The sequence below is a fragment of the Aplysia californica genome, unplaced genomic scaffold, assembly GCF_000002075.1.
Source record: "Aplysia californica isolate F4 #8 unplaced genomic scaffold, AplCal3.0 scaffold00066, whole genome shotgun sequence".
NCBI lineage: Eukaryota > Metazoa > Mollusca > Gastropoda > Aplysiida > Aplysiidae > Aplysia > Aplysia californica.
The window spans coordinates 1,420,839-1,433,971 of NW_004797336.1; the positions used below are offsets into that span (position 1 = coordinate 1,420,839).

Here is a 13,133-nt window from a genome sequence, read left to right on the forward strand (position 1 = left end):
AATTTTTTTACGACAAAAATCGAGTGTAAATAGATTTTAAATATAAAACAACTTTCTAAATAACACTTTAAAATTTCAAACAATCTATTTTTATAACTTCCCATAAAGGCCAATGGCCTTAATAAAATCTCAAATTCTGTTGGGAACAACGAAGGAAAAAATATCTTTCAATTTTTTGCATTTAAAGTATTTCCTTCGGGTCTCTCTGAAGTCTAGACATTCGGTTGAAATGTGTCTAAAATCTGTGTCGCATCTTCTCCCTGAAGGAGGTATTTGTGTGTTAGGGCCGTGTGTCCGATGCGTAATCGAGTAAAAATGACTTCCTCTCTTCTGGAGAGGCCCGAAGGATTTCGCGGTCCCAGTTTGGGTTTAATATTGTGAAGTTTGTTATTCATTTGTTTTTTCAAATGGCTCTCCCACAGACTGGAGGTGTACTTTTTTACTTTATTTTTAAAGTCAGTTGGTGGGAGAGTGTTCGTCGTTGATCCCAACAGAAGGGATAAGGAGATCTTCGCCAGGTCATCTACCTGCTCATTTTCTTGGACGCCCACATGGCTAGGTATCCATGCGAACACAATACTTTTCCCTGTTTCAGTCAAGGTGTGTATTTTCTGTTGCAGCCTGACTATTTTTGGGTGTAGGAGCGTGTAGTTTGTGAGTGAGGTGATGCAAGACAGAGTCATAAAGGATAAGGAAAGATTTGTTAGGAGAATTTTCTACGGAGTCCAGTGCCATGTCAATGGCAATGGCCTCGGCAGAGAAAATGGAGGCTTCGGGATGGAGTCTCCTCTGGTGTGTACTGTTTGAAGATAGGCCTGCGGCACCCACACCAGTCCTGTTTCTCCGCACCGGGGTATTTTTCTATAAGTTTTTTTGTATTTTGCTTTAAACGTTTTGGTGTTTGTGTTTGCTTTGTCGTGTGTGGTCGGTCAGCTGTAAGTCTACTTTTGCCTTGGTGAGTTGCCACTGAGGGAGGTCGCGGAAAAGAAATTGTTGGATGTCTTCTTGGAAAATTGTATGTTTTTAAGGTCCTGAAAGACTGAGGCCGAAGGGTTTGATGAGATTTTCGTTGTTTTGGAATTTGTTTATGGTTTCTAGGTTTGTTTTAAAAATGTACTCGTGTGCTGGGTTCTCTGATGTTCAGCTCTGTTTAATTGCGTATTGTAGTGAGAGTTGTGCGCGTCTGAGTGTGAGTGATGGTATGTTTGCCTCTGCCTGGAGGCTCTCAAATCAAAAAGATTTATGACTCGGTTTAACTTGAAATGCTTGTGGTAATGTAAGGTCACTTGAGACATAGACAACATATTCATTACTGAAAATTTAAGCTTCCTGTGCAAAGTCACTGTCAACATGAGTATAAAAACAACTAAATTGTGAAACCAAATTCCCTCAGTCTGTCAAAATTGTATTCACAAATAAGACAGGCCTGTAGTACTGCTTTAGAGGGAAAAAAATCTTAACATGCCAATATCAAAGCTCACCATCATCTTCCTCTGCTTCCTCTCTGTGCTCATCATGATACAAATTTGCCACCTGCTCTCCAGGGAGGACAGCCACTGCCAAGAAGGGAAACATTCATTGCTTCAGGGACATTGCACATTAAAATCATTGAAATATAATGATATGATTAATAGACATGCCACTATATTCATGTACCCCTTTAACGCATATCATCAAAGGGATGAGAAGCTTTATTTGCACTTGAGATGAAGTTGCTTTCATAAAAGCTTCAAATTAATCAAAGTATTTTTCCTTTATTTTTCTTGCAAAAACATCATCTTCAATACAACAATTCATAAAATTCCCAGTCACGAGAGCTATTCTATCGGTACAAATGTTTGAGAGTAAGTCAAGCATCTCGGCACTCACATGAAGAAAGAACCTGATACAAGGCTGCAACAATTGCACACACACAGCTTGCGTTCTCTATTTGGCCCAGCTGACTATGTAACTTTCCATCCTGCAGAAGCAGGGACAGGCAACTCAGACAAGTCTGGATCTGCTCAGACTCTGGCATCAGCTCATGCCGCAATGACCAGTGGATTAGCTGGGAAAGAGAACGGAAAAGGGAGGGGGCAAAGAAACAAATTTCACTTGGTGGTTTCAATTCACCATTCCGTGTTCTTGTAAAAATCACTGCAAAATCATTCAAAAGCCTCCAAAATAAAATTAGCTGAAAAATAATCTTTTTCAAAGTCTATACAAGTACTTTGCACTGCGACACCTTTTGATTCCATTTTGAACAAGAAGGATATTCGCAATTAAAGTTTAATTTTGTTTAAGTACGAGTTTAAACAGCACTTGAAATGCGAATAGGTCACATAAGTGCTGAAAATTCGAGGCATTACTAGAGAGTAACATACAAAGAAAAGAAGAAGAGACAAGGATGACTGATATTTAATAGAAAAGAAGGGGCAACCACACCAGAGCATCCACAAATCACTCACAATTAAAAGTCTAAGTTACAGTGTGAAACATTGCAAGGTTTAAGGTCTAAGATAGTTAATCATAAGCTTTAGTCTGTGAAACTAAATGACAGAATTTCTTCAAACTGGAAATAGAGCATAGTGCCCAACCTATCTTCAAGCCTCACCTCTGCACACAACACAGCAAACCGTGCCACATCATGGTGGGAATCAGCCGGCAGCTCTGCCCGCCACGGGAAGTGACTCAGCGCCACCAGGTGTCGCACCAGGGCAGCAGCCAGGTTAAAGTTGGCGTGAACCCAGGCAGCATCAGTGAACAGCTCCTCCATACGGTCCATGTAGTGTAAGCTCGAGGCCGGGCCACAGTCTGGGGAAATGGTAGAGCATAGCTTCATTGCACAAAGTTCTCTCTCCAGTTACACCAACAATTTTACTTCAGATTGAATATAATAATTTTTAAAATCAATAATAAAAAACATATCATGTGTATTTGAATTTGTTGGAAATTTGTGTAACAATGAAATATAAAACAGCATACAAATCAAAACACCCTGTTTCTCTGCTAGGATTATTCTTTTAACATAGTACGCAGTTCTTGAAACAATCAAAACAATCTTGAATAAGTGAAGGGGGAACCAGTCAAAAACAGGAAAAAAAAGCACTAGCAACAAGATGTAAGACAAACTTGAGTTGCACATGCTTTTTTATAGCTGTCTTTATTAATGACTATCTGATGTTGACTTCTTTCAGCACTTTAAAACCACGAAATTTTCAATAATCTCCTTACAAACTACATTTCTGTTGTCTCTGGTTTATTTTCACTCGTATGTTTCCTGCACATCTATTACAGAAATATACACTAAATCTAGGAAAAATAAAGAGAAAAGATGCTCACCTGTGAAAGACAGGCACTGATGTGGGGTGGGCAGTTGATTCACCACATTGTTGATATGCCTGAACAGTGTCAACTCCGAGGCTAAAAACAGAGGGTCCATGATGCGCTCTCCAGGGGCAGCCAAGGGACTTAGTGTGCCGGCCTCCGCATCACGATTGTACCTCAGAACGGAGCGGAACGCACCGAGCGACATGCACTCTTCTAGCACAGACAGATTAAACTCCTGTACAGACAGAGAAAAAGAGTTGAGTCCATTTTTTTTTAAAATGAAAAAATCAGTATATCGGCTATATTGAACAAAGAACAGATGGAACAACAGTTATAAAATAAATAGGGAGTAGATAAGATTACAATAAGGTTCTGTCACTCATCATCTTGGAGACAGATTTCATTGGTTAATAAAGCTATAAACATTTATGCATCTCAGATGAAAAAATCAGACAGAGAGCTAGAGATGACCCTAGTTTTTCCTCCATTTTTGTTTGGCATAACAAATGCACAGTACTCGCAGAGTCATATACACATTTAAAATGATACACGCTCAAAATCATTCAGGAGAAAAAAGACAAATAGGAGGAAAAAAAAGACCAGACTTAACACTGCAAATCACAATTCTTCCACAAAACAAATGAGTTTCTGAAGCTAAGACAAGAAAAAGAGTTTTTCAATAAAGCAGTAACTTTCAGTTTCAATTTCTTTTTAACTCACAATTTACAAATAAAACATGGCAACAAAGACATTAAACTCACCGACGTCATTGTGATAGAAAGAATATCTGGGTACTCTAGTCGTTGCAATAGGAAGGCACATTCCCTGATGTTGGGACTGGCTTGGAAACACTGCTCTTTCACCACCGCCAAGTAAAACTCCTAAATGTGAGAAGAAAAAAAAATAACAAACCAAGTAAACTGATGTCTATTGTCGTAAAATGAATTTAGCCCTGCCTTTAATAATAATAGATAGCATTTGTATAGCGCATACCCCAGCTCAACAGCAAGCTCTATGTGCTTCACAATCTATACTATTACCCCAACAGAGCTGAGAGCATTTTGAAACAAACTCAACTTCCTGGGAAGCATACAGAGCAAGCTGCCATTTATGGGCACTACAATACTAACATACTGACAAGATCTTTCGCTGCAATAAGGTGTTTGCTCCCTTCACCTCCGCACAAGTTATTTTTCCCACAAACCAGCTACCCACGGAGTTCTCTGATAAGACTGAAAGGCTATTTAAAAAACTAGACTTCATGTGAGCCAGGACAAAGCCCTAAAAAAAGTTTTACATTTGAAAACTTCCAGTACCTGCCAGCAGTTCCAACCTCAAACTCAATTCTAAAGCATGTGTCTGCTACTTGTATGCGACAAACAAAATTTCTTAAAGCACCAATATCAAAACAAAAACATAAAATAATACGATGCATACTTTTTTACACGAAATATTGACATCCATTCTAAAATTTCAACATTTTTATTTCCGTAATCCTGAAAAACAGCATGTACCGAAAAATCTTGAGAGTTCCCATCCCAGTGAACAACACTAGGACTCACCTTGTCAATGGTAACATTGGCCACATTCGTGACAGGGCCACTCAGGGGGTTAGATCGCTCGGGGGACAGTCGGACCTGAGAGGTAGAGCCCGCTGCAGTTCCCAGTTTGCTTAACAAAGATGTCAGCCTCTGGTGTCTGGAAAAGATCAAGGGGGAAGATGCAATGTCATTTGTCTTTGTTTACTTTATACACAAAATATTATAAAGTGTCACAATTATGGCATTCAACTCAAATACTGAAGGCTTTGGGGAGGGGGGGGGGGAAGGAAGACCTTTGATCTTCGATACCCAAAAACAGGTATGGGGAAATGTAGATCTTTGCAAAGCATCAATACCCATTTGCATCTAACTATCCAAACTAAGCCAGGTCAAGTATTAAGTAACTACAGTATATGTGCAAGACAACAACAAAAACAAAGAAAAAAGTCCCTTGAAATATCTGTAGCTACCCTGGTCAGCTTGCCAAAATACGATTAATTTTTTTTCCCTGCATTCCTTTATAGCTGGCTATAACAACGTATGGTGCAGGTATAAATGCCTCTTCCAATACAGCAATGATTAAGGAACCTGATCCTCAAACTTCCATCATTTTTTGGGCCAACTTGAAAAGTTATGACCATTTATAGTGGAACATAAGAATACATTCTAAAAGAACAGACATGTGCTGTCACTGCACTTTAGCCATTTACCTGTGGTCAATAAAGATTTTATAATCTTGAGACATTTGATCTGAACATATCTCAGGTCTGCTGGGGTAATATTATAGATTGTGAAGCACATAGAGCTTGCTGTTGAGCGGGGATTAGCGTTACACAAATGCTATCTATTATTATTTAACATTGCAGACACATGTGTAAATAAGAAAAAACAAATGAAATGACATTCTCTGAATGTGAAGTGCTATATATACAGCAGTGTGGTAACGTAACTGTCAAAAACATTTTGAAATATACTGAGAGATTAAGAAATGATGTGTCAGCATCTAACAGATGAATAAATTATGTAAATTTTTATTTTTAAACTTTCACTCTGTTTTATAGGAATCACATTCTATTTATTCACAGTTGCATGCGTTAGTGGTCTCATTTGGCTTTGGACATACCTTTGTATCAATCCTTTTGACTTCATAAACTGAAGGAGCTTTTCTATGTCTTCCTTTGGTAACTGTTTAGTGATTTCCTGAAAAATAAAAATATATCAGAAGTCATGGCTACCAAAATACATTATAAAACAATTAAATTTTTTTTCCAAAAACATAATTCTTTTGTTTTCCAATCTTACTTCAGAAAGAAATCCAATACAGCAAACAGGATATACTACAATGAAATTGGTCATCTCAGTCATAAAACTTGATATGATTGCATAGCCTGACTTAATTTTGAAGGGAACTTACCAAGAGAAAAAACAACCAATTTTAATCAATATGACAAATAACGTAAAAATTAGTTGCACAAAGGTTTGAAGAATCCCTGAGACCTATTGAGAGAGTGCAGAAAGAGCAAGAAAGGTGTGCTCACCCCAGCTGTCTCCCCAAGTAAGGTCTCCAAGCGATGACACACTATGGCATCTGTCAGTCGAGCAATGGCCAGCTGGTGGCTGCCCAAGAACGTGTCCACTAGCAATGCCACAAGTGAACCACTTTGAGAGCTGTGAACTGCTTCTAAACAGCGAAGAGTCCGTTTAACCAGATGTGGCTGCAAAAAGATGTATTAATTTGAATTGAGGATGCATTCATTCTTATATTAATGGCAGCCATTACACAAAACCTACATCATCCATCATCATAATCATTAGACCAAGCCCTAAAACATATAAAATTGAGATCTTCTCCAACCAAGTGAATTGGCCAGGCATGGTTTCCTCCACCCAAATGTATTTTAAAATTCTCAAGCTAAAATTTGTACACAGGGGCATACCAGAGCAAAGTGGCACTTTCAATTCTCTGTGGAATTCCTCCCACTCTCCAGCTTGTCAATTTTGTCACTCCAAACCCTTTCCACTGTCTGGCTTCATTAACATTCTTTTTACTACCAAGCGATTATCTCATAACATTTCTAAAAATCTCTTTAATTCATCATTATGATGTCTATGATTGATACCTGCAAAACCTATTCCTGCATTGTACATTCATGGCAGTTCTTTGACCATGATTTTAAAAATTAAATTTCAATAGAAATGATGAAGACTTGAACAGTCCTTGACACTTCCTACAATCACAAATCATTTTTCAGAGTTGAATACCTTTGTAATGCTGTCCCCACGAGCATGTATAGCCTGGATGAACAAACTGCTGGCAGCTGGGTTCCTATGGATGGCCCTGAAACCAGAACATTAGTTATTAGCCTACAGGTGCACTTACAAAAAGACTGAGAACATAAATGATGGAAAGTGAAGACCAGAGATGTGTCATTTCGATATTATACATATGAGTGAGTGTGTCCTGTGTGCTTTATTTATTAATTTGATTGAAGGTCCTCAGTTTTGAAATGTTTGTCGTATGTTGGACTCCCAAACAATAAAAGGAAAAAGTGAAATGGATGACAAATAAACATGAAGGGACTTCATCATAAAGCAAAAAACATGAGCAAGAGATGAAAAAAACCCATTCAATTTGTGCACAAAAGCAGTATCAGAAAGAGTTGCCCCAAATAAGATGCATAAAAAAGTAAGTACTTTCTTAGCCGGGATATGAATGAGCTTGGGAAAGAAGAAAATCTGTAGCAAGCACATTGTCAATAGTTTTCTGATCAAATTGGCATTCTTTTCATGAACAACTGTAGAAAAGACAAAAAGAACTCACCCGATGAAGTCCTGGACTGGCGACTCCTGTGACAGTAAGATGAGGTCACTCACATGGTTTATGATGAGCCAGGTCATGTGCTCTGCATCACTCAGGTTCTCACACTGGAAATGTAAAAGAGAAGGGCTACAGGAACTGTCGATGTATGTTTCTTAACACATTCCACCCTAAGGGCCTGGACGGGAAGTCCATTGTTAGATCCTAAGCAAGGGGAAAGAACCTACCTCCCCTGAATACTAGCCTATAAAAAACATATTTTAAAAATACTAAACAAATTCCAAAAATCCTGAAAAAATAAAAGTTAAAAAGAAAACTGAATGCAGTTTCAGAAAAATATAACTTTATGTATGCGCAAACTGTTGGAAATGTTCTCACTTTAGTTCAATCGGGGTGTCCGACCCGTCACTCTCACTCTCAGCCTCGCGGTCGGGCCTATATCTAAATTCTATAATTTCTCCGTCTGATCAATCGGAATCGCCCCAAACTCTTCCTACAACGTTTTCATCAAAATCTGAGCCATCTGATTTGTCACATGCTCCTTTTTGCTCAAATCCATCGTTATTTCCGTTTTCGAACTCAATTGTGTCGCTTTTCAACAAGTCGAGGCACTTTCGAAGTGTCGGTAACGCGATCGCACTTCGATCAGCTCTAATACTAAAACTACTAGCCCGAAAAATTTCGTTTCGGTATCAAACGAAAGAAGAAACTTTTTGCTATACTATGCAAATCAAAATCCCGGCCCCAGAGTCTCGTCAAGGCGAGACTTTCGTTTCTAAAGACGTTTGGGTCGGCGCGGGCGGTTCCGGGCGAGTCAGGGTGGAGCGCGTAAGGGAATTCGCGGGCGATCCCGGGCGAGTTAGGGTGTAATGTGTTAAAATCCCAAACCCAGGGATATAAAAACCGCACTTAGTAATTACATTTCACAATAGCTTTTTTTTTCTCCACTTCATTCATTGAAAAGCCTGTGAAAGAAATTATCGAAGTATAAAGAAAGGGTTTAAAGTAACATTTTCCTGTTGTAATACTTTCTAAACCAAATATCCTGTCTCAACAATTGTCTGACCGAAAGGAAAGGGGGTGTCTTAAAACCATAGCTGGCATCCCCAAAAGTAGTTCATTACTCACAACATAGTCACAAAAGAGAATGAGGCCCCCACGTCTCAACATCTCAAGGCCACAGCACTGAGATGACCTCTGTTGTGGGGTCAGTGTTGCATCATGGTCCTCTGTGCTCTGAGAGTATTGGTGGCTCCTGGGCAGAAAGAAACGTTATATTATACGGACAGATCTATTTCCTGAAAGCCTTAACATTAAAGTGAGTTAAAGAAGTTAACAGAGAGCTCATGACAATTTTTTTTTCTTCAGATTACATTGCAAATCTTTTAATAATGCTTGGCAGCTTTATTCAGCTCATAAGAAAAGTATGAGCACTCTAAAAGCAAATTGATCCAATCATTATCCAGACAGTGAACTGACTATGAGTATCTAGACTCTCAACTGAGGGCAACAAGTAAAAGGAAGGGCAGAGTGTGGAAGTCTTACAAAATTAAAAGAAGAAAACTGGTGTAAACACAATTTCCTGGACAAGAGACAGTTAATTGACATATAAGAAACCTAAAATAGAGTACTGGGTAGTAAAGGTAACTTGCAATCAACGATATATCGGTAAAAATCACTTATTGTAATTCAATGCGTAAGAATCAAAATTGTATTTCCTTTTCAACATTGCTTAGGCTTAATCAAATACTGGCCATTGCAATTCATCTATATCTTTGATAGTACAGGGTATAATTAAAGCCAGCCTTAAAACTCTCTCTGGACTCTACATTAAAAAAACCCAAAAAAACGCTAGAATCCTGTGCCACATCCCACTTGCACCAACATTGTGCCCGCTTGGTATTGCAATCCTAAGGTACAGACCTGTGAGCCATAACTTTGTACGTCGGAGGGGTCTGGACAACCGTGCTCCACAGGCTGCGGTCGTCAAAGTTGAGTAAGATGAGCACATAGCACCAGTGTAAGGTGAGGGTGGGGCACACGCTGCTGACAGCCACCATGTGCTGGTTGATTTGACGCACACTATACACACACGCGGGAGACTCCAGTTGGAGCAGGCGCATTGCTGCTGTCACCACCCGGCGGAACAAACCTGAGTAAAAAACACAAAAACATTTTTGAGCGTGACTTTGTTTTAACGTGATGATTTCAACATGGTAAAAGTGGGCTTTTAAAGTGACTGGGTCTCTTTAGCACAGCATGTTTTAATTAAATAACAGTGTAAGATCTCTATTGCTCTCATAGTTGTAAGTGTTTAATGATGCACTTTATGTTCCACAATTTTATTCTCAAATTTTACACAAATGAATAAGCAACATTTCCCTTGTACCATACGCACATTGCACTGCAAGTAACAACATGCATTCTACAACTTATACAACTTAAGGTTCAGCTGTAGAATATTTTTAATCCACTATGTGACTTGCAGGCAAAGACATTCAACAATCAGCTTTATTAGGATAAAAGACACAGAGGAAAGTTTCTATTCTTTAAAAAGGCATTACATTGTATATTTTATAGAACAATAAATGTAAGACTTCAAAAAATATCAATGCATTCCATGACAGCTGACTAGATCATAATAATGCGTGATACATTGCTGTGCAATACTAATAAACACAAAGTTGACACGATAGTGGCCTTATTTCCCAGAGACCAACTTAAGAAAATAGTGACACCCAAAAGAAGTAGAAGGAGCAGATACCATCAAAAAGCTGAGTCGACAGCTAATTAGTATTTGTAAAATAAATGAAAAAAAAAGGTCCTGGCATCAAGTCATACCTGACTGGAACATGTGTGTGATGTACAGTAGAAGGTGCAGAGTCTGCTGAAGCAGAAAGTGGTAGCGACTTTCTCCATCTCCAGATGATCCTCCAGCTCCCCCACCACCGGCCGAGCTAAGCAGAGCAGTCTCTTTGTCCAACATCTCAGAACACTTGCCTATCACCTGCAGCAAGTACCTGAGGAAAAGAAGGGGGAGGGGGAACATGCAAATGATTGCTGAATTTTCAAAATAACTTTCAATACTAATATACTATAACTTGCTTATCACTAGCGCTCTCATTCAAAATTTTGACAATTCTACGATGAACTTCAACCATTTAAATGAAACTTCCTATTCAAATTAGTTTATGCTTTAAGCTTTTGTGTTGTAAGTCGCATATCATAAAAGTATGAACAAAAGAGAAGCAACCATTGCATTCCTTCACTCACTACTGACAACAAAAGCCTGGTTCTGATGTTATTATAGCACCACAGACAACAATGACTGATTACCTATGTTAATATCTCATTAGCATGGTGCAATGACTCCCGCTGCACTGAATGTCTCAATGACCAAAAGAAAGGATAAAATGTGTGACAATCTGCAAGCGATATAGGTTTCAAGATATTGGAGTGTTCTGGGGCTTTTCCTATCCCAGTTGTGTGGAGTAAACGCTGGATAAAATACCGTCCTCACAAACATTTTCATTGGCAATTATCATGATCTTTAATTTCTTTAATTTCAATTTCAAATAAAACTCCCCTTCAGAAAATCAAACTGATAAATAGTCTCACTCTTCAACATCCCTCTCTCACTCACCAGGCCAGCGTTTCCTCGGGTGCCAAGTTCTTTAACACTTCAATCATGGAGCTGGTAGCTGCACTGTCAGTGTTGTCAACATCACGAATCAGACATACATGCAGCTGTCAAAAGGGAAATACAAATACTTTACATTTAAGAAATGAATAAGGCAGGACACACAAAAAAGATCTTCATTAGCACAACAATAAGACAAATAAGAGACCTGTGAGTTCCACAGTAGCATGGCGTGAACCTAAAAAATCAATTATCTTTGCAAACTACACTGGTTTCACATTCACAAAATATTTGGCCCTTTTATTAAATTTTGCAGTTGGCATTCAAGGATATATCAATCGTTTTGGTACATTTTCTATAGAATTTTTTTAAAGTTACTTTCTCGATACTAGTGGCAATACATAGATGCTTTGATTACTTTGCTGTTTGACACATTTGTAATTATTCACTCATTGGTACGGTGGCTGGGATATAAATAGACAAGGTGTTCAATATGGTTTCCTTACTAATTAAAGCATAAAAGTATCGGAGGGAAATCCAGAGTTAGATGATTTATGCTAACAGAAAACGATATGCAGAGAGTCTTTACCAAGCACAATATCAGTGAACTTTACTACAAAAAGTACAAGCCTCATTCACATAAATCAATAAGCAGTACCTGCAGCTCAGAGAGTCTTGAGAGGATGACATCTTCCTTGGACTGGGAGATGAGAACTCTCACTATAGTCAGGACAAGACACATCCACTTCTGCAGACTCTGCACTGTGCTCTAAGAAGGAGATTGGGGCAAGACAACAGTTAAACCACAGATGCTTATACACCACTTCATAATGGCTGTTTAACAAAGTGTCTCTACACAAACAGCTACATTTTAGCAAGAATTCTTATATGTCTTAACAATAAAATCTTCACATTGATGTTTGAATGTATTATTTAAAGTTAGAGGAGGTTAGGCCCAAACAATACAAACATTCTTTTTATGTCTAGTTAAAAACTTCCTCTCACATCTTTTCATACTTCAGTTGATTTCTCTTTCCGCCTAACACTCAAACTTTGTATATGCTTTTCTCTTCAACCATGCATCTGATAATTGTGCCTTGAGCGTCTCACTCTATCAATTACCAAATAAATAAAAGCTTACTATGTCATGAGGAGGTGCCAGCAAAGTCTTGAGCAAGGTGTCTACAGGACGAAACACACTCGGCGACACAGATTCAAACAAACGATGAAGCACATCCAGAGATTCTTGGCTGCATAGGTTCATCTAAATGTCAATTAAAAAAAGACAAAAATTTACTACAAATGATTAGAAACACTGCACAATTATATTGGATAATCATAAATAATTGGAATGTCATAATAAAATATATGCATTCATTGTTATAAAAGACTTCACATGTGAAACACCTGATCATTAGGACACATTTTCTACCAGATTATTTATAAAGAAAGGCACATAAATATGATATGTTGTTCAGGGCACGGTAAAAGAAAAGCAAAGGGAAACAAAAGAAGTATAGTCAAGAAGTAGAATCTACTTTGGACAATCTCCAACAATCCATTTTTTTCAAAATAAACAACTCTTAAAAACTTAGAGACACTGTGGGCCAGTTCTAGAGCAACAAGAAAATCACCTGCCGAAAAAGATCCCAGAAGCAATCTATCCAACATCAATTATGGTAAGGATGCATGAAAAGCACACACACACCAGTCTGCTTGGTAGATTCAATGACTGCAACTCAAGTCTTTTAAGAATTTTGTTCTCTTATTTGTGGTAAGGGAACTGAGCATGTGATTATAGATTCAGTCAAAAAATTCAAAAAAG

At 38.3% G+C, this 13,133-nt stretch overlaps 1 protein-coding gene across 1 annotated transcript in view; it reads right to left on the reverse strand.

The window, feature by feature from the left end:
- LOC100533536 (huntingtin) overlaps positions 1–13,133 on the reverse strand; it is a 69,635-nt gene that overhangs the window by 23,017 nt on the left and 33,485 nt on the right. The window contains exons 32-47 of the mRNA XM_005093588.3: positions 12,450–12,572; positions 11,967–12,077; positions 11,312–11,415; positions 10,510–10,688; positions 9,592–9,820; positions 8,797–8,923; positions 7,672–7,775; positions 7,113–7,188; positions 6,389–6,565; positions 5,974–6,050; positions 4,872–5,007; positions 4,071–4,190; positions 3,322–3,544; positions 2,594–2,793; positions 1,870–2,047; positions 1,482–1,556 (exon numbers count right to left, since the gene is read on the reverse strand). Of these exons, the coding sequence (XP_005093645.2) occupies positions 1,482–1,556; positions 1,870–2,047; positions 2,594–2,793; positions 3,322–3,544; positions 4,071–4,190; positions 4,872–5,007; positions 5,974–6,050; positions 6,389–6,565; positions 7,113–7,188; positions 7,672–7,775; positions 8,797–8,923; positions 9,592–9,820; positions 10,510–10,688; positions 11,312–11,415; positions 11,967–12,077; positions 12,450–12,572 (2,239 nt within the window). The remainder of the gene's footprint in view (positions 1–1,481; positions 1,557–1,869; positions 2,048–2,593; positions 2,794–3,321; positions 3,545–4,070; positions 4,191–4,871; positions 5,008–5,973; positions 6,051–6,388; positions 6,566–7,112; positions 7,189–7,671; positions 7,776–8,796; positions 8,924–9,591; positions 9,821–10,509; positions 10,689–11,311; positions 11,416–11,966; positions 12,078–12,449; positions 12,573–13,133) is intronic.